Genomic DNA, 20,606 nt, shown 5'->3' with positions numbered 1-20,606 from the left:
GGATGCAATGGGATTTCAATAGGGATGCAGTGGGGATGCAATGGGGATGTAATGAGGTTGCAATGGGGTTGCAGTGGGGTTGCAATGGGGACGCAATGGGTTTGCAGTGGGGATGCAACGGGATTGCATTTGGCTGCAATGGGGGCTGCGGTGAGGATGCAATGAGGGTGCAACGGGGATGCAATGAGGGCGCAATGGCGGTACGGTGGGGATGCAACGGGGGTGCAGTGAGGATGCGACGCGGCCGCAATGGCCCCGCAGTGAGGTTCCCCCCCCCCCCCCTCCCCCCCAGCAGCCCCCGCCTCTTACCTGGGGCTGCACCGCCGCCGCACGGCTCCGCTCGGGGAGGGCCCGGCGGGAGGGGCCGGGGGTCACCGTTGGCCGCCCCCCGTTCCGCTCCGCTCCGTTCGGCCCCGCCGCGCCCCGGGCCCGGTTGCCCCCCTCCCCCGGATTCTGCGCGCCGCTGTCTCTTTAAGAGAGAGCTGACGGACGGCGCCGATAGCCAATCAACGCGCGCGCTGCTGCCGGGCCGGGCCTTAGCCCCGCCCTTTCTCCGAGCGGGAGGGGGAAGGCGGGCGGAGCGAGCGGCCAATGAGAGGCGGCGGCGGCGGAGAGGGCGGCCAATGGGAGGCGACGGGGGGCGGGGCCGCCGGAGGGGGGGATGACGTCATCACCATCGGCCGCGGGGGCGGGGAGCGCGCGAGCGTCGCCATGGAGACGGCCGCTCCCGGTACCCCCCGCCCCCCCCCCGCGCGTCGCTATGGTAACGGCAGCGCCCGCCCGCGCGCGCGGAGTTCGGCCCCGCCCACACCGAGCGTTGCCATGGCGACGGGACACGCCCACCGGGGTGACGTCATCATCGCGGGGTCCGCCCGCCCGCCAATCCCGTGGGGGCGTTTAGGCCCCGCCCACACATCTATAAGCCCCGCCCACCCTGCACTGAACCCCGCCCCCATCGTGCCACTAAGCCCCGCCCACACACATCACCATGGTTACAGATCCCGCCCATCCCCGTTGCCATGGTTACTGACCCCCTCCCATCCTCGTTGCCATGGTTACAGCCCCTCCCACCCCTCTCGTTGCTATGGTTACTGAGCCCCTCCCATCCCCGTTGCCATGGTTACTGACACCCCCCACACATCACCATGGTTACAGCCCCTCCCATCCCCGTTGCCATGGTTACTGAGCCCCTCCCATCCCCGTTGCCATGGTTACCCCCCCTCCCGTTGCCATGGCGACAGACGGCTCCCACACACGTGACCTCAGTGCCACCAGGTTTCTATAGGGTCAATAAATACTGTACAGAGTGTGGGGGGGAAACCCCATAAATATCCCAAATATACAGAGGGGGGTCCAAGAGGGGTTGGGGGGCGGGATCCATCGTGGGGGGGGTCCGTCCTTGGGGGTGGGGGGGGGGGGGTCCTACCCCCGTGATTCCAGAGACCTGTGGGGAACAAAGGGGGGTCAGTATGGGGGGATTTTGGGGGGTGGGATTTGGGTTTGGGGGCACGGATGTGGGGTCAGGATTTGGGGTCAGGCTGTGGGGCGGCTATGGGGTCAGCCTGTGGGTCAGGCTTTGGGGCAGCCATGGGGTATCTGTGGGGTATCTATGGGTCACCCTATGGGACAGCTATGGGATATCTATGGGGGATCTATGGGATATCTATGGGTCACTATGGGGTACCTATGGTGTAACTATGGGGTATCTATGGGTATCCACAGAGTATCTATGGGTCACTACGGGTCACTATGGGCTATCAATGGGTCACTATAGGTCGCTATGGGTATCTATGGGTCACTATGGCTATCTATGGGGTATCTATGGGCTGTCTACAGGCTATCTATGGGGTATCTATGGGCTATCTATAGGGTATCTGTGGGCTATCTATGGGGTATCTCTGAGGTATCTATGGGCTACCTATGAGGTATCTCTGGGCTATCTCTGGGCTATCTATGAGGTATCTATGGGGTAACTATGGGCTATCTCTGGGCTATCTCTGGGCTATCTATGGGGTATCTCTGGGCATCCACGGGCGCCGCGGTCCCACTGACGTGTAGCTGTGGTGCTGGGTATCTATGGGCTATCTCTGGGCTATCTCTGGGCTATCTATGGGGTATCTATGGGCTATCTATGAGGTATCTATGGGGTATCTACGGGCTATCTATGGGGTATCTATGGGGTATCTACAGTGTATCTATGGGCTATCTCTGGGGTATCTCTGGGCTATCTATGGGCTATCTCTGGGCTATCTCTGGGCTATCTATGGGCTATCTCTGGGCTATCTCTGGGCTATCTCTGGGCTATCTCTGGGCATCCACGGGCGCCGCGGTCCCACTGACGTGTAGCTGTGGTGCTGGCGGCGCCGCGCCGACCGCAGTTTCTCGAATCTGGCCTCCATCTCGTCCAGCACCCTGGGGGTGTAGCGGACCACCAGCCGCACGCAGCTCTGCGCCGCCTTCAGCAGCTCCACCGCCCGCTCATGCTGCTCCCCCTCCACGCTCTGACACGGCGCGGCCCCGTGTGACGCACGGACGCCCCGCAGACCCCCACCGTCCCATCGTGTCCCCCCCCGGAATCCCCCCGTCCCACCCCACAGCCCCCCCAGAATCCCCTCGTCCCTCCTATAATCCCATCGTCCCACCCCACAGCCCCCCAGAATCTCCTATGATCCCATCATCCCACCCTAAAGCCTCCCACAATCCCATCATCCCCCCCTATAATCCCAGAATCCCATCCTAAAGCCCCCCACAATCCCATCATCCCCCCCTATAATCCCAGAATCTGACCCTACAGCCCCCACAATCCCATCATCCCCCCCATAATCCCAGAATCCCACCCCACAGCTTCCATAATCCCATCATCCCCCCCTATAATCCCACAATCCCATCCTAAAGCCCCCCACAATCCCATCATCCCCCCCTATAATCCCAGAATCTGACCCTACAGCCCCCACAATCCCATCATCCCCCCCATAATCCCACCATCCCACCCCACAGCCCCCCCAGAATCCCCTCAAGCCTCCTATAATCCCATCGTCCCACCCCACAGCCCCCCAGAATCTCCTATAATCCCACCATCCCACCCTAAAGCCTCCCACAATCCCATCATCCCTACCCATAATCCCAGAATCCCACCCTACAGCCTCCATAATACCATCATCCCCCCCTATAATCCCACAATCCCATCCTAAAGCCCCCCACAATCCCATCATCCCCCCCATAATCCCACAATCCCACCCCACAGCCCCCCCAGCATCCCCTCGTCCCTCCTATAATCCCATCATTCCACTTTACCGCCCCCCACAATCCCATCACCCCCCCCCATAATCCCAGAATCCCACCCTACACCCCCCCCAGAATCCCATCGTCCCTCCTATAATCCCATCATCCCACCCCACAGCCCCCCAGAATCCCTTCATCCCTCACCCCCATGTCCCCAATGCCCCCCATTCCCCCCATGTCCTCATGTCCCCCCATGTCCCCATTCCCCCCCATGTCCCCATTCCCCCCAAGTCCCCAGTGCCCCCCCATGTCCCCCCCCGTCCCCTCACCACTCCGTTGACGCTCAGCAGCTGATCTCCCCTCTTGAGCCCCCCGTGCCGATCCGCCACCCCCCCCGGGATGACGCGGGAGATGTAGATGGGGGAGTTCTGCTCCTTGCCCCCCATGATGTTGAACCCCAAACCCTCGTCCGTCTTCGGCAGCTCCACCACCCGTGGGTGAGCGTGGCCTTCACTGGCTGCAAAGGCGGCCACCGTGGCCTGGGGGGGGGACATTGGGGGCATTGGGGTCAATGGGGACATTGGGGGCATTGGGGGCAATGGGGGCATTGGGGTCAATGGGGTCAATGGGGACAATGGGGGCATTGGGGTAAATGGGGACAATGGGGACATTGGGGGCAATGGGGACATTGGGGTCAATGGGGGCAATGGGGGCATTGGGGTCAATGGGGACATTGGGGGCATTGGGGGCATTGGGGGCAATGGGGACATTGGGGGCAATGGGGTCAATGGGGACAATGGGGGCATTGGGGTCAATGGGGACATTGGGGGCATTGGGGTCAATGGGGGCAATGGGGGCATTGGGGTCAATAGGGACATTGGGGGCATTGGGGGCAATGGGGACATTGGGGGCATTGGGGTCAATGGGGACATTGGGGGCATTGGGGGCATTGGGGTCAATAGGGACATTGGGGGCATTGGGGGCAATGGGGACATTGGGGGCATTGGGGTCAATGGGGACATTGGGGGCATTGGGGGCATTGGGGTCAATAGGGACATTGGGGACATTGGGGGCATTGGGGGCATTGGGGTCAATAGGGACATTGGGGGCATTGGGGGCATTGGGGGCATTGGGGGCATTGGGGTCAGTGGGGACATTGGGGTCAGTGGGGACATTGGGGGGCACTGGGAGTCATTTGGGGTCAATGGGGAATTATTGGGATCACTGGGGAATCGGGGTCGATAGGAACATTGGGATGAATGGGGACAGCAGACAGACCTGGGGGGGGGGCCGGGGGGGGACAGATGGATACTGGTGGGGGGGGGGACAGATGGACGGGGGGGGGGACGACAGATGGACGCAGCTTGGGGACACAGCAGGTGTGAGACGGGGACAGACCTGTGTGGGATTGAGGGGGGGGGGGGGGATGAAATGAGGGGTGGAATTTGGGGGTCTTTGGGGGGGTCCCGGGGGGGTCACCTTGGCGGTGGCGTGGGCGCGGATCTCGGGGCTTCCAGCGATGTCCAAAGTGTCGTAAAGCTGCTCGTAAACCTGGGGGGGGGTCCCAAAATGTGAGAAAAGTGGGGGGGGGGTCCTCAAAAAGATCCTCTGTAGGGGATAATGGAGGGGCTATGGGGGTCCTGGGGGGGGATATTGGGGGGCAATGGGGGGCTGGGGGGGATAATGGGGTCTATAGGGGATAATGGGGGGCTGTGGGGGGGCTGTGGGGGGGTCTTAGGGGCCTATAGGGCCTATGGGGGGCTATGGGGGTTACAGGGGGCCTATGGGGAGTTATGGGGGGGTTATAGGGCCTATGGGGGTTATGGGGGGTTATGAGGGGTCCATAGGGGTTATGGGGGGCTATGGGGGTTATAGGGGGCCTATGGGGAGTTATGGGGAGGCTATAGGGCCTATGGGGGCCTATGGGGGGGTTATAGGGCCTATGGAGGACTATGGGGGTTATGAGGGGTTCATAGGGGTTATGGAGAGCTTACAGGATCTATGGGGGGCTATGGGGCTTATAGGGGGCCTATGGGGAGTTATGGGGGGTTATAGGGCCTATGGGGGTTATGGGGGGTTATGAGAGGTCCATAGGGGTTATGGGGGATTATAGGGTCTATGGGGGGCAAGGGGGGTTTATAGAGGGCTTATGGGGGGGTCTCTAGTGGTTCTGGGGGGGTTATAGGGCCTATGGGGGGCTATGGGGTGCTATAGTGTGCTATGGGGAGATATGGGGGGTTATAGGGCCTATGGGGGGCTATGGCAGTTATAGGGGGCCTATGGGGAGTTAGTGGGGGGTTATAGGGCCTATGGGGGGTTATGGGGGTTATGAGGGGTTCATAGGGGTTATGGAGAGCTTATAGGATCTATGGGGGGCTATGGGGGTTATAGGGGTCCTATGGAGAGTTATGGGGGAGTTATAGGGACTATGGGGGTTATGGGGGGTTATGAGGGGTCCATAGGGGTTATGGGGGGCTATGGGAGTTATAGGGGGCCTATGGGGGGCTATGGGGGGGTTATAGGGGGCCTATGGGGGGGTTATAGGGCCTATGGGGGGCTATGGGGGCTATAGGGGGCCTATGGGGGGGTTATAGGGCCTATGGGGGACTATGGGGGTTATGGGAGGTGTCTAGCGGTTCTGGGGGGGTTATAGAGCCTATGGGGGGCTATAGGATGTTCTGGGGGGGGTTGTGGGGGGGTCACCTCACGGATGGCGCAGCAGAACTTGCTCTGTAGGACCCTCTGCAGCGCCTGCAGTTTTTGGGGGGGCATCTCCCCACTGCGCTGCAGCCGCTCCAGCAGCTCCACCGCCCGCGCCACGTCTGGGGGGGGGGTTTGGGGGGGGGGGGGGGGGGGGGCACACGAGGGGTCAGGGCTGAACCCCCCCCCCCCCCACCCCAACCCACCACCCTCCCCTCTGTCCCCTCTGCACAGCGCAGGACCCCCCCAAGAATCACCCCCCAACCCCCACCCAATTTGCAGCCCCCCAATTGCAAACCCCTCCCCCCCCCCCCACAACGGCGCTGCCCCCCCCCCCCAACTGCACACCCCATAATTGCACCCCCCATAATTGCACAGCCCTTTAATTGCAACCCCCCTAATTGCAGCCCCCCAATTGCACCCCCCCTCAATTATACAGCCCCCTAATTGCACCCCCGTAATTATACCCCCCCATAATTGCACAGCCCCTTAATTGCACCCCCCTAATTACACCCCCCCAGCTGCCCCCCCCAATTGCAACCCCCCAATTGCACCACCCCCCAATTATACAGCCCCCTAATTGCACCCCCCTAATTACACCCCCCTAATTGCACAGCCCTTTAATTGCACCCCCCAATTGCACCCCCCCTCAATTATACAGCCCCTTAATTGCACCTCCCTAATTACACCCCCCAGCTGCCCCCCCCAATTGCACCCCCCATAATTGCACAGCCCTTTAATTGCACCCCCCCCAATTGCACCCCCCCTCATTTATACAGCCCCTTAATTGCACCCCCCTAATTACACCACCCCTCCAATTGCCCCCCCCCATAATTACACAGCCCTTTAATTGCACCCCCCTAACTGCAAGCCCCCTTAATTGCAACCCCCTCTAATTGCACCTCCCCTAATTGCAACCCCCTAATCGCAACCCCTTTAATTGCAACCCCCCTAATTGCAATCCCCCCTAATTGCAACCCCCCCCCAATTGCACCCCCTTTAATTGCATCCCCCTTAATTGCACCCCCCCCCATTGCACTACCCTCCTAATTGCACCCCCCTAATTGCACAGCCCTTTAACTGCACCCCCAACTGCACCCCCACTTAATTGCATCCCCCTAATTGCATCCCCCTAATTGACTGCACCCCCCTTAATTGCAACCCCCCCTAATTGCACCTCCACTAATCGCACCCCCCTAACTGCATCCCCTTTCATTGCACCCCCAATTGCAACCCCCCCCTCCCTAATTGCACAGCCCTTTAATTGCACCCCTCTAATTAATCTCACCCCCTCCAATGGTGCTGCCCCCTAACTGCAACCCCCCCAATTGCACCCCCCTAATCTCACCCCCCCCTAATTGCACCCCTCCCTAATTGCACAGCCTTTTAATTGCACCCCCCTCTAATCTCATCCCTCCCTAATTGCAACCCCTTTAATTGCAACCCCCCTAATTGCAACCCCCCTAATTGCAACCCCCCCCAACTGCACCCTTTAATCGCACCCCTAATTGTACCCCCTTTAATTGCATCCCTAACCCTTTAATTGCACCCCCCTCATTAAACCGCACCCCCTCCCCATTCCCCCCCCCTCCCCACACCCATCTCATTCCCCCCCCCCGCACGCCCCCCCCCTCCCCACCGCACGTCCCCTTCCTTCGCACCCCCACTGCAGCCCCCCCGCCCCATCCCCCCCCACACCCATTGCCCCCCCCCGACCCCCCCAATCCCCCCCCCCGGCCCCATTAACCAAACCCCCCCCCCCCCCGTACCCCTCTCCAGCCCCAGCGGATCCGCGCTCAGCGCTGCCATCTTCGCTCGCGCGCGCCCGCTAAGCCCCGCCCACACCGCGACAACGCCCCGCCCCCCAGCCTCGCGCGCGATGGGGGCGTGGCTTCCCCGAACCACGTGACACGGGGAAGGCGGGGCTTAAAGGGATGATTGGCGTGGGTTAAAACTGAGCTGTTTTGGGAAAATGTAACCGAAAATTCAACAATTCCGGGGGGAGGGGGGGAGGGGAAGGGGGAGAGACGCAATTTTGGGGGAGAAGGGTCTGATTTAGGGATAATTGTTCAGTTTTAGGGGAAAAAAGAACCAATTTGGGGCAAAATGCTGGATTTTGGGGGGGAAGACACCATTTTGGGGATAATTGTCCAGTTTTTGGGGATGAAGGGCCAACCTGGGGGGAATTGGGCTCATTTGAGGGGAAAGGATCCGATTTTGGAGGAAAAAGATCAATTTTGGGGGAAAATAACCCCGTTTCTTTTGGGGCAGAGCCTTCTTTCATGGAAAAATATCCACGTTTTGGGGAAAAAAGGCTCGATTTTGGGAAAAAAATGGATCCCAGTTTGAGAAGGGACTCAATTTGGGGAGGAAAGACCCCATACTGGGCAGAAGGAGCCCATATTTGGGGCAGAAATGACCGATCTGAGGTATAAGGATCCCATTTTGGGGAGAAACAGCCCCATTTTTGGGGTAGAGCCCCATTTCTTCACTGAAAACCCCATTTCTGTGCAAAAGGACCCTATTTTGGGGAGAAAAGACCCCATTTTGGGGGTTTGGGAGCCCATATTTGGGGGAGAAACGATTCTGATTTGGGGCAGAAAAACCCAATGTGAGAACGGACCCCATTTTGGGGTGAAAGGGGCCCATATTTTGGGGGAGAAATGACTGATTTGGGGGCAATGGGACCCAATGAGAGAAGGTATCCCATTTTAGGGAGAAACAGGACAATTTTGGGGAGAAACAGCCCCACTTTTGGTGTAGAGCCCCATTTCTTCACTGAAAACCCCATTTCCGTGCAGAAGGACCCCCATCTTGGGGACAAAAGCCCCCATTTTGGGGGTTTGGGAGCCCATATTTAGGGGAGAAATGACTGATTTGAGGCAATGGGACCCAATGTGAGAAAGGACCCCATTTTGGGGAGAAATGGGACGATTTTGGGGAGACACAGCCCCACTTTTGGGGTGGAACCCCATCTCTTCACCGAAGTCTCCATTTCCATGCAGAAGGACCCCCATCTTGGGGACAAAAGCCCCCATTTGGGGTCAGACCCCCCCCTCTCCCCCCCAAACCACCACCCACCCCTCCGTCTGTCCGTCCGTCCATCCATCCATCCACCCCCTCTCTCTCCAACAGCCTTTATTGGGGTCACTCCATGGGGGGCTCCAACATGAAGCCATTCTCAGGACCCAGATACCCATCGGGGGGGGGCATGGAAGGGGCGTGGGGGGGCGGCTCCATGAAGTGGGGGGGTTCCCCCATCGCCTCCCCCCCGTCGGGCCCCCCCCTCTCCTCACGCCTCTCCGGCCTCTCCCTCTCCCTTTTATGCTCCCTTTCCCTCTCCCTCCTCCTTTCCCTCTCCCGGTGCCCGCGGCGCCGTTCCCGATCCCGTCCTTTATCCTCCGCGTCCCCCCCGGACCCCAAATCTTGCGGACCCCCCCCCATATCCTCCGCTCCTCCCCCATCGGGGCCATCCGGACCTTCATCTTTCCTTTCCCTCTCCCTCTCCCGTTCCCTTTTCCTCTCTCTGGATCGGCTGCGCCGTTTCCTGTCCCGTTCCTTGCTTCTCTCCCTGCTGCCTCCCCGTTTGCTCCGTTCCCTCTCGTCCTTTTCCCGGCTGCGGGTTCGACGCCGGCGCTCTCGGGATCGGGATCTCCTGCGCTCACGATCCCGGGATCGGTCGCGACGGTCACGTTCACGTTCACGTTCACGATCGCTGAAAAAAGGGGGGAGAAATCAGGGCTGGGGGGTCCCGATGGGGTCCTGATGCATCTTGGGGGCTCAAAGGGGGGAAAAAGGAGGCGTGGGGGGGAGGTCAGGGGGTCCCGATGGGGTCCTGATGCATCTTGGGGGCTCAAAGGGGGAAAAAATGGGGGTGGGGGGGAGGTCAGGGGGTCCCGATGGGGTCCTGATGCATCTTGAGGGCTCAAAGGGGGAAAAAATGGGGGTGGGGGGGAGGTCAGGGGGTCCCAATGGGGTCCTGATCCAGTTCAGGGGTCACAAAGGGGGGAGAAAGAGGCGTGGGGGGAGGTCGGGGGGTCCCGATGGGGTCCTGATGCATCTTGGGGGCTCAAAGGGGGAAAAAATTGGGGTGGGTGGAGGTCAGGGGGTCCCGATGGGGTCCTGATGCATCCTGGGGGCTCAAAGGGGGAAAAAATGGGGGTGGGAGGTCAGGGGGTCCCAATGGGGTCATGATCCAGTACAGGGGTCACAAAGGGGAGAGAAATGAGGGGTGGGGGGCTCAAAGGGGGTCCTGACCCCATCCCAGGGGTTGTGATCTAGGTCAGGGGTCCCAAAGTGGGCAAAAATGAAGGGTGGAGGGGACATCAGGGGGTCCCAATAGGGTCCTGACCCATCCTGGGGGGCTCAAAGAGGTCCCCAGGGGTCCTGACCCCTTCCTAGGGGTCCCAATGGGGTTCTGACCCAACTCAGGGGCTCCAAAGGGGGTCCTGACCCCATCCTGTGGGTCCCAAAGGGGGGCCCAATGGGGTCCTGACCCATCTTAGGGGGATCAAAGGGGATCTTGACCCCATCCTGGGGGTCCCGAAGCGGTCTCTGAGGGCCCTATGGGGTCCTGACCCATCTTGGGGGACTCAAAGGGGGGTCCTGACCCCATCCCAGGGGTCCTGACCCAGCCCAGGGGTCCCAAAGGGGGGAAGAAATGGGGGGGAGAAATGAGGGGGGTGGGGGAAGACCCAAACTGGGGGGGGGGAGGGCATGAAGAATCCAAACTGGGAGTCCTGGTGGGGGAAGGTTCAAAGAGGGGGAGGGGGGGCACAAAAGACCCAGACCGGGGGGTCCCAATGGGGGGAGAAGGTCCCAATTTGGGGGGAGGTCCTATTTTGAGGGGGGGGGTGTCTCACCGCTCGTCATATCGCGACGTATCGTCGCGCCCCGAGTGCCGGATGTTGACGTCGGCTCCACCGCGACGCGTGCCGCCCAATCCGCCCCCTGCACCCGAGATTATTAATGAGGGGGGGGTCTTAATCAATAAAGGGGAGGGTCTGATTAATTTGGGGGGAGGTCTCACCGAGGCGCCGGGGCCGCCAACCTTTGACGGTGCGGCCGCGTTCCACGTCCACCAGCACCCGGCGGCCGTCGATCTTTTTGCCATCGGCGTGTTTGTAGGCAGCTAGAAATTTGGGGGGGGGGGGTCCCAAAATTTGGGGGGGGTAGGGGGGGTTGGGGTGAGGGAGAGGGGGGGGAAGCAAAAATGAAGGAAGGGGGGGGGGGTCAGCCACAGTGGGGCCAGACCAGCCCCCCCCAACCTGCAAGCAAGCAATGACCCCCCCTCCCCCTCCCTGCCACAACTCCCCCTACTTCACCTTCAGGACCCCCCCCCCCCCAAAAGAACACTCACACGCACAGCCACCCCCCCCCACACAAACACAATGAGGTTATTTGAGGGGGGGGCACCACCAACCCCCCCCCCTCCAGTGCATACAATGCTGCAAAGGAATGACGACGTTAAGGCCGCGCTGGGGGCATCTCCTCTCTGCCCCCCCCTCCCAAAAAAAAACCCCACATATTTCATCACCATCCCCCCCCCCATAGGGGGGGCCCCCAATGGGACCCCCCCCCCCCAACAAAAACTTGGCCCCATTTATAAGCAGGAAGGGGAGAAAACGCCGCAATGCCCCCCCCCCCCAACAAACATCCATATCACAGCACAGCGGGGGCAGCCCTGGTGCTGCCTTATCCGTGCCCCCCCCTTCCCCCCCCCCCCCCAATAGCACATTTTGGAGGGGGGGGGGGGAGCAACGACGCGATTCAGCCTCCCCCAACCCTTCCCCCCCTCCTCCCCCCCCCCAACACAAAAAAATCCCCATCCGAGTCCTGGGGGTGAGGAGTGGCTCCTTGCCCCCCCCGGCCGGGGGGGCCCCTCCATGTGCTGCAGCTCCAGGCGATGGGGCCTTACCTGAGACCCACCCTAACGCCCCCCCTCCCCCCCCACCCAAAAAAACCCCCCCCACAACCCCCCCAAAAAACCCCCACCCCTCCCAGATCCCCCCTTCCCCCTTAAAATCCTTCCAGGACCCCCATCGGGTCCTCACTGCATCCTCAACCCCCCCCCCTCCAAAAAAAAAATTAAAAAGGACCCCCAAGGGTCCTCACTGTGCCCCCCCCGCCCAAACAAAACCCTTCCAGGACCCCCACAGGGTCCTCATTATACCCCCCCCAGCCCCCCCCCCCCAAAAAATAAGGCGGGGTGGGTGGGGGGGGCACAGCCCCCCCCCCCATTAAATCCGCCCCCCTTCCTTCCTGCCCTACGGTCACAGGGTGACCATGGGCTCCGTGCCCCCCCCCCCCAAATGCAACGCTCTGGGGGGGGGCACAACCCACCTCCCCCCCCCCCCCACTGATGCTGCAGGTCCTACACAAACAACGGTGGGGACGAGGCTGATTGGGTGGGGGGGGCACAAACCTGCAGCCCCCCCTCCCTTTTCCCTGCTTTTTATTTTGGGGGGGGGCACACGCTTGCAGCCCCCCCCCTTTCCTCCTCATTCTCTACAGGGCTGGGGCGGGGGGGGGTGTCCGTGCTTGCAGCCCCCCCCCTTCCTCCTTTTCCTCCTCACTCTGGGGGGACTCCCTACCTCACTGCCCCCCACCACCACGTGGGGCTGGGGGGGGGGCTGACCTGGTGCCCCCCCCCCCTCCAAATACCCCCTCAGCCCCACATTTTTGGGGGGGGGGGTAACAAAGCCACGTGACCCCAACCCCAGCTGAGACTGAGGCTGCGACCATGGGGGGGCCCTTCCTGCTGCCCAGGTGGGGGGGGCACATCTTTTTTTTTTGGGGGGGGGGTCACCGCCCCGCCCCCCCCATCCCTACTTCTACTATAATAAAAGCAGGGGGGGGGGATTTAATTGGGAGCTTTTAATTTTGGGGTGTGGGGGGGGGGGTTAATTGGTAGTTTTAAGGCTTGCACTGAGTGGGGGGGGGGGCTTTTAATTGTTTTTAATTGGAGGGGGGATTTAATTGTTTTTAAGCGTGGGGGGGTCAGTTGTGAGTTTTAAATTGTGGCGTGGGGGGGGGTTTAAATTGGGAGTTCTAAAGTGGCAGAGAGAGTTTTAAATGTGGAATTTTAAAGTGTGTGTGTGTGGGGGGGCGTTTAATTGACTGTTTTAAATTGGGGGGGGGGTTTAAAGTGTACATTTTAAAGTGGGTGGGGGGGATGTGACACCACCTGTCGCAGCCATCACCCCAAAAGGGGAGGGGGGGGATGTTGGAGGGGGGGGGGGTCAGGTTGAAAAGGTTCCCCCCCCCCCAATGTAAAGACCCCCCCTCAAAATTGGGGGTGATAACAAACGGCTGCCAACGACGGGTGGGTGACCTGATAGAATTGGGGAGGGGGGGGGGGGCACAAAATACCCCCCCCCCTTCTCCCCGTTTCCTCGCTGAGCGTCGTGACGGATTGTGAGTGGGGGGGGGGCGTCGGGGGCGGGGGGGGTCACAAAGAAGAAGGGGGGGGGGGTCTTACCAAGATACAAACCCTTATACCAACCATACACTTGGGGGGGAGCTGCAAGCCAGCAGTGGCAAAAGCCATCAGAAAGGTGGCTGCAGTGACAATAAAAAAGCGTTAATTGAGCCCCCGCCCCCAACAGGCGACCCCCCCCCCCACCCCGTGCCCCCCCCCTTCCCAAAAAATCATAATAATAATAATAATAATAATAATAATAATAATAATAATAATACAACCGGCGCTGACGACAACCACAACAAACAAACAATGACAGGCTGCCCCCCCCCCTCCTCCTCCTCCCTTTCACACCCCCCCCACCTCCACACACACACACACACACACGACCCCCCCCCCCACCCCCACGACCCCCCCCCAACAAAAAAAAAAAACAACCAACAACGACCGGCGCTGGCGGACCACCACCACAACACAGCAACGCCCGCTCCTCTGCACCAGCGGCATCCTCTGCGGACCCCCCCCCAAATTAACAGCTCCAACCCCACCCCCCCACCCCCCGACGACTCACCTGTGTGCCACTGGGGGGGGGAGGGGGGGTTTTTTTTGGTTTTTTTTTTGGTTTTTTTTTGAGGGGGGGGGGGTTTGGGGGGGACTCACAATGCATGTCCCGCTCGTGTTCGTATTCGATGAAGGCGTAACCGCGGGGTTTGCCGGAGCGTTTGTTGTACACCATGTAGATCTGGGGGGGGGCAACGGGGGGGGGGTCAGAAGGGGGGGGTCAGAAGGGGGGGGTTGGGGGGTTTGGGGGATGGGGGGAGGATTTTGGGGTGGGGGGGTGGGGGGGGTATGGGGGATAGAATGGGGGGGGTGGGGGGTGCAGGGGGGTGGGGGGGTTTGGGGAATGGAGGGAGGATTTTGGGGTGGGGGGGTATGGGGGCAATAGAATGGGGGGTGGGGGGGTTTGGGGGGGTTGGGGGGAGGATTTTGGGGTGGGGGGGTGTGGGGGGTGGGGGGTATGGGGGATAGAATGGGGGGTGTGGGGGGTGCAGGGGGGTGGAGGGAGGATTTTGGGGTGGGGGCGTATGGGCAATAGAATGGGGGGTGGGGGGGGGGTTGGGGGGAGGATTTTGGGGTGGGGGGGTGTGGGGGGTGGGGGGTATGGGGGATAGAATGGGGGGTGTGGGGGGATATGGGGATAGAATGTGGGGTATGGGGGGTGCAAGGGGGTGGGGGGGTGCAGGGGGGTGGAGGGAGGATTTTGGGGTGGGGGGGTATGGGCAATAGAATGGGGGGTGGGGGGGTTTGGGGGGAGGATTTTGGGGTGGGGGGGTGTGGGGGGTGGGGGGTATGGGGGATAGAATGGGGGGTGTGGGGGGATATGGGGATAGAATGTGGGGTATGGGGTGGTCAGGAGAGTGGGGGGGAGTTGGGGGATGGGGAAGGATTGTGGGGTGGGGGGTGTGGGGGATGGGGGGAAGATTTTGGGGTGGGGGAGTGTGGGGGGGGTGGGGGAATTGGGGGATAGAATGGGGGGGGTGGGGGGATATGGGGGTAGAATGTGGGGTATGGGGGGTGCGAGCAGGGTGGGGGGTAATATGGGGGGGGCTTGGGGATAGAATGGGGGGCTTGGGGTATGAGGGGGAGGATTTTGGGGTAGAGGAGTTGGAGTATAGAATGGGGGGGATGGGGGGGATATGGGGGGAGTATGGGGAGGATAGAATGGGGATTTGGGGTATGGGGAAAGGATTTTGGGGTGAGGGGGCACGGGGGGGTTCGGAAATAGAATGGGGGGGGTATGGGAAGTGGGCATTTGGGGTACAGGGTGTGGGGGGTGAGGATTTGGGGAAAGAATGGGGGGTTTGGGGGGTATATGGGGAGTGTGGTTCTGGGGATGGGTATGGGGTTTTGGGGGAGGGAGTTTTGGATATGGGGGGACACTGCATATGGGGTTTGGGGGGCAAGGATTTGGGGTTTTTTGGGGGGCAGGATTTGGGATTTTGGGGGGCTCACCCTCTTGATGGGGCCGTACACCTCGAACTCACGGCGCAGCTTCGATTCCGTCGTGTCGTAATTCTTGGGGGGGGGAGGGGAAAAAGGGGATGAAGGGAGGGGGGGGTCTCAGCCCCATAAATGGGGGTCCCACCCCACAGACGGGGGTCCCAACCCCATAGATGGGGGTCCAGCCCCACGCTTACCACTCTGGCCACAAAAAGGGTTTTGAAGGCGTCGCCCTGAGCGTTGGGGTCATTGTGGGGGTCCCCTGGAGGGGGGGGGGAAAAGGATTTGGGGGTCAGAGGAGGGGGGGGGGGGGTGATATCACTGCCCCCCCCTCTGCCCCCCCCCAATAAAAAAAAACCCACACTTACACATTTTGAGCTCATTTTCCACCTCCTGCTGCCTGCGTTCGATCTTCTCTCGTCTCTGGTTTGGGGGTGGGGGGAGGTGAAAATGTGGGGTGAAGTGGGGGGGGTCCCCAACCCCACTGCCTCGTGGAGGGGGGGGGAGGGGGGCCTCTGGGGACCCCCGAATCCCATCCTGTGCCCCCCGCCCCCAAAACCCCAACCCCCACATTGTGGAAGTGCTCGCCTGGCTCTGCACCCCAATGATTGGAGGGGAAAATTGGGGGGGTGAGGACCCCAAAACCCAACCCCACTCCCCTCCCCACATTGTAGGGACCCCCCCAGCTCTGCATCCCAATGGGTGACAGAAGATTTGCGGTTCTCTGTGGACCCCCCCCAAAAAACCCACCTTCTGCCCCCCCCCAACCCACCCAAATACAGGGAGACACTGCCAGCTTTGCAGCCCAGAAGTTTTTTTTTTGAGGGGGGGGGTCCAAGCCATTTTAGGAACATCCCCCCCCCCATTTCAGCCCCACGGGGGGGGGTCGTACCTTTCTCTCCATCCGCTCCTCCCGCGTCTCAGCGCGGGTCGGGGGGGGGGCATCGCGGGGGTCCTGGAAGGGGAAAAGGGGGGAGAAAAAAGGGTTGGGGTGCTGGGAATGGATTTGGGGGGGGTCTTTTTATTGGGTGGGGTTTTTTTTTTTGGGGGGGGGGGGGGTCTGTAAGGCTTCACCTCAAACTCGCGGATGTAGGGAGCGATGCCGCTGTAGGGCTGGTTGTGGTGTTTCTCATGGGGCAGCTTCTCCAGGGGGGGCAAATATGGGATGGGGTCACGGGGGGCGAAGAGAGCCAAGAGGTTGGGGGGCAGAAACTGCGTCATGGTGGGGCGATCTGTGGGGAGATTTGGGTGGGGGGGGGGGGGGAATCCCATAAACCCTCAGCCCCAACACTTGGGGATCCCCCCCCCTTCACAGCCCCATAACCTCACAGCTGCTCCAGCCCTATAAGCTCCCATAGGGACCCTGGCATCCCAAACCCCATAACCCCAAGCCCCCCCACAGCCTGGGGGTCCTTGTAACCCCCCCACGTCCACAACCCCCAGACCCATATCAGTCCCCATAAACCCCCCCAGGTTCCCCCAAGGCCCTTCCAGCACCATAAGCCCCTACAACCCCAAACCACAGCCCCACATGAGGCCCCATAGCACCCCCACAGTCCCACATAAAACCCAATTAACTTCCCCCCCCCCCCCACTCCAGCCCTATAGGGCCATCCCGCCTCCCCCCAGCCCCAAACAAGACCCCACAGATACCCCCAACCCCCCCAGACCCTACAGGCCTCCACAGCCCCACACCAGGCCCTATAGAACTTCCCCCAGGCCCTATAAACCCCCCCAAGCCCCATAACTCACCCCCCCCCACTCCCAGACCCTATAGAACCCCCCCGGATCCTATAAATTCCCCTAAGGCCCCATAACTCCCCCAGCCCTATAGAACCCCCCAGACCCTATAGAACATCCCCAAGCCCTATAACCCCCCCCCCCCCAGGCCTTATAAAACCTCCTCCCCAGGCCCCATAAACCCCCCCAAGCCCTATAGAACCACCTAGATCCTACAGAACCCCCCCTGGCCCTATAACCTCCCCCAAGCCCTATACCCCCCTCTAGGCCCTATACAACCCCTCCCGGCCCTATAACCCCCCCCCCCCTCCAGATCCTATAAACCTCCCCCAAGCCCTACAGAACCCTCCCAAGCCCTATAATCCCCCCCCCAGACCCTCTAGAACTCCCCCAGGCCCTATAACCCCCCCCAAACCCTATAACCCCCCCCCGGACCCTATAAACCCCTCCCAAGGCCAATACCCCCCCCCCTCCAGGCCCTCCAGATCCCATAAAGCCCCCTAGGCCCCATAACCCCCCCCCCGGCCCTACAAGCCCCCCCAACAGGCCCCACAGCCCCCAGACCCCACAACCCCCAGGCCTACACCAGGCCCCAGCGCCTCCCCCGGCCCCACAGCCCCCCTGAACGCTTCCCTCCCCCCTCCCCGACCCCCCCCACCAACTCACCGTGCCCCCCCCAACCCCAAATCCGCCCCCGCCCCCCGCACCCGGGATCCGCCTCCCCCCCCCACGCACCCCCCGGGCGCTCCGCGCTCCCTCCGCCCGCCGCGGCCTGCTCGCAAGGCGCGCTCTGCGCATGCGCGGTCGCCTCACGGCGGCGGGAGCCGGAAGTGGAGGCGGAAGTGGCGAGGAAGGGGCGGGGCCATACGCCGCGGGCAGATCCCTCCGCCGCGAGGGGGTGGGGGGGGGTGGCGCGGTTACAGCGCTCCATAGCAACGGGCGGATCCTTCCGCCGTGAGCAACGAGTTCCTTAGCAACCGGGCAGAGAGATCCCGGATCGCCATAGCAACGGGCGGGAACAGCTCTTGGTGTCGCTTAGCAACCGCAGGGACACCCGCCGTCAGCCTCCGCGGCAACCAGACGGACAGACTCACCTGTGCCATAGCAACCGGGTGACAAACGGTGTTGCCATAGCAACCGGCTGACAAACAGCATCACTGCCATAGCAACCGGCTGACAAAGGCTGTTGCCATAGCAACCAGCTGACAAACGCTGCCGCCACCATAGCAACCGGGTGACAAACACTGTTGCCATAGCAACCAAATGACATTTCCCCCCCCCCCGTGCCCCATAACAAACAAGTGACCCCTCCTGTCCCCATAGCACCCCAGTGACCCCCTCCTGTCACCATAGCAACCAGGTGACATGCTCCCCATATTCACCCCCCCCATAACAACCATGTGACCCCTCCTGTCCCCCCATAGCAACCAAGTATCACCTCCTGTTGCCATAGCAACCAGGTGACCACCCCCCCCCCCACCTCCTGCCTCCATAGCAACCAGGTTTCACTTCCTGTTGCCATAGCAACCAGGTGACCACCCCCCCCCCTCTGTCCCCCCATAACAACTCCCCCCATAACAACCAGGTTTCACCTCCTGTTGCCATAGCAACCAGGTGCCCCCCCCCCCCCCCCACCCCCCCTCCTGCCCCCATAACAACCAGGTTTCACTTCACCTCCTGTTGCCATAGCAACCAGGTGACTTCCCCCCCCCATATTCCCCCCCTAATAGCAACCACGTGACCCCTCCTGTCGCCCCCATAACAACCAAATGTCACCTGTTGCCATAGCAACCATGTGACACCCCCCCCCCCCCCCCCCCCCGTCCCGCCATAACAATTCTCCCCATAAGAACCAGGTTTCACCTCCTGTTGCCATAGCAACCACCCCTCCCATATCCCCCCCCCCATAACAACCATGTGACCCCCCCCCCATTGCCCCCCCATTGCCCCCCCCACCCCAGGATGGGCCACCCGTTATGTGTGTCCCCCCCCGTCCCACCCCCCCCCCTTCCCTTCCACCCGGTATTTTTAGCCCCGGGGGGGGTGACGTGATGTTTGGGGGGGGGGGGGGGGAGGTTTGGGGGGGGTTACCCGACACCGCGGCCCCGCCGTGTTTACGGGACAGTGGTGACAGCGGGGACGGAGGGGACCCTACAGCCATGGGGACGCAGCGGTGACGGCGTTGGGGTGACGGCACGGGGGGGTCGGGGACACCGAGGTGGGTTGGGGGTCCTTGGGGGGGACACAGACATAAAGGGGGGGGACGTTGTCACCCCTAAGTGACACCCCCCCCCCCCCCTTCCTAAAGGTGCAAAAAGGGATCCCAAATCCCTGGAGTCGGGGACATAAAGGGTGCTGTGGGGCTGACCCCTATAGGGCTTCTGTGGGGCCATCGAGGACCTGAAGGGCCCTATAGGGCTTCTGTGGGGCCATCAAGGACCTGAAGGGCCCTATAGGGCTTCTGTGGGACCTTCAAGGACCTGAAGGGCCCTATAGGGCTTCTGTGGGATCTTCAAGGACCTGAAGGCCCTATAGGGCTTCTGTGGGACCTTCAAGGACCTGAAGGGCCTATAGGGCTTCTGTGGGACCTTCAAGGACCTGAAGGCCCTATAGGGCTTCTGTGGGACCTTCAAGGACCTGAAGGGCCCTATAGGGCTTCTGTGGGATCTTCAAGGACCTGAAGGGCCCTATAGGGCTTTTGTGGGACCTTCAAGGACCTGAAGGGCCTATAGGGCTTCTGTGGGACCTTCAAGGACCTGAAGGGCCCTATAGGGCTTCTGTGGGACCTTCAAGGACCTGAAGGGCCCTATAGGGTTTCTGTGGGACCTTCAAGGACCTGAAGGCCCTATAGGGCTTCTGTGGGACCTTCAAGGACCTGAAGGGCCTATAGGGCTTTTGTGGGACCTTCAAGGACCTGAAGGCCCTATAGGGCTTCTGTGGGACCTTCAAGGACCTGAAGGGCCCTATAGGGTCCTGGTGGGACATCCGAAGATCTTTGGGGTGCCCCATTGAGGGAGGGATGGCACTGTGGGACCCCCAAAGGTTTGGGGATCCCCCACCCCTATAGCGTTGGGATCCTCCACCCCCATAGGGTCTGTGTGAGCCCCCCGAGAGTTTAGGGGGACCCCACACCCCACAGTGTCTCCGTGGTCCTTTAGGGGACCCCCCACCCCCCCACCCCACCCCATAGCATCTTTGTGCACCCCCCACGAACTCAAACCCTTCTCCACCACCTCAGCATCCCCATAGAGACCTCCAAACCCTTCAGGACCCCCCTCCCCATAAAGACCCCCTCCTCAACCCCCATAGGGGGGGTTCCCACCCCCCATCCCCTACAGAGGGGTCTCCCACCCACCATCTCCCACAGGGCGTCCTCCCACCCCCCCCAATCCCCACAGAGAGGTCTCCCACCCTTCCCATCCCTCACAGGGGGGTCTCCCACCCCCTACCCCCCACAGAGGGGTCTTCCAACCCCGCAGGGTGGGCTCCCAACCCACAGAGGGGTCTCTCACCCCCCACCCCC

At 61.4% G+C, this 20,606-nt stretch overlaps 2 protein-coding genes across 4 annotated transcripts; both read right to left on the bottom strand.

Moving 5' to 3' along the window:
- Positions 1 to 1,384: 1,384 nt before the first annotated feature.
- On the bottom strand, positions 1,385 to 7,764 carry LIN7B (lin-7 cell polarity scaffold B). 2 transcript variants are annotated; one of them, XM_090127936.1, is made up of 6 exons: positions 7,692 to 7,764; positions 5,926 to 6,044; positions 4,702 to 4,773; positions 3,552 to 3,761; positions 2,341 to 2,501; positions 1,385 to 1,444 (listed from the first exon to the last, which is right to left on the bottom strand). In XM_090127936.1, the coding sequence occupies exons 1-6, from the start codon at positions 7,729 to 7,731 to the stop codon at positions 1,423 to 1,425; spliced, it is 624 nt and encodes a 207-aa protein (XP_089984062.1). In that variant the 5' UTR covers positions 7,732 to 7,764; the 3' UTR covers positions 1,385 to 1,422. The 2 variants fall into 2 exon arrangements, with proteins under 2 accessions (XP_089984062.1, XP_089984061.1); XM_090127935.1 differs by lacking the exon at positions 1,385 to 1,444 and having other exon boundaries at positions 2,223 to 2,501.
- Positions 7,765 to 8,951: 1,187 nt separating this feature from the next.
- On the bottom strand, positions 8,952 to 17,964 carry SNRNP70 (small nuclear ribonucleoprotein U1 subunit 70). Of its 2 annotated transcripts, XM_090127932.1 has the most exons (11): positions 17,819 to 17,964; positions 16,418 to 16,575; positions 16,236 to 16,298; positions 15,712 to 15,766; positions 15,541 to 15,605; positions 15,356 to 15,418; positions 14,003 to 14,084; positions 13,427 to 13,482; positions 10,952 to 11,053; positions 10,785 to 10,872; positions 8,952 to 9,637 (listed from the first exon to the last, which is right to left on the bottom strand). In XM_090127932.1, exons 2-11 carry the CDS (start codon positions 16,562 to 16,564, stop codon positions 8,967 to 8,969), a joined length of 1,392 nt encoding a protein of 463 aa, XP_089984058.1. In that variant the 5' UTR covers positions 16,565 to 16,575; positions 17,819 to 17,964; the 3' UTR covers positions 8,952 to 8,966. The 2 variants fall into 2 exon arrangements, with proteins under 2 accessions (XP_089984058.1, XP_089984059.1); XM_090127933.1 differs by lacking the exon at positions 13,427 to 13,482 and having other exon boundaries at positions 9,044 to 9,637; positions 17,819 to 17,963.
- Between the last annotated feature and the right edge of the window lie 2,642 nt (positions 17,965 to 20,606).

Source organism: Phasianus colchicus, chromosome 31 (assembly GCF_987193195.1).
Source record: "Phasianus colchicus chromosome 31, bPhaCol1.hap1.1, whole genome shotgun sequence".
In the NCBI taxonomy this organism is placed as follows: Eukaryota; Metazoa; Chordata; class Aves; order Galliformes; family Phasianidae; genus Phasianus; species Phasianus colchicus.
This window is presented reverse-complemented; position numbering and strand designations above follow the sequence as displayed.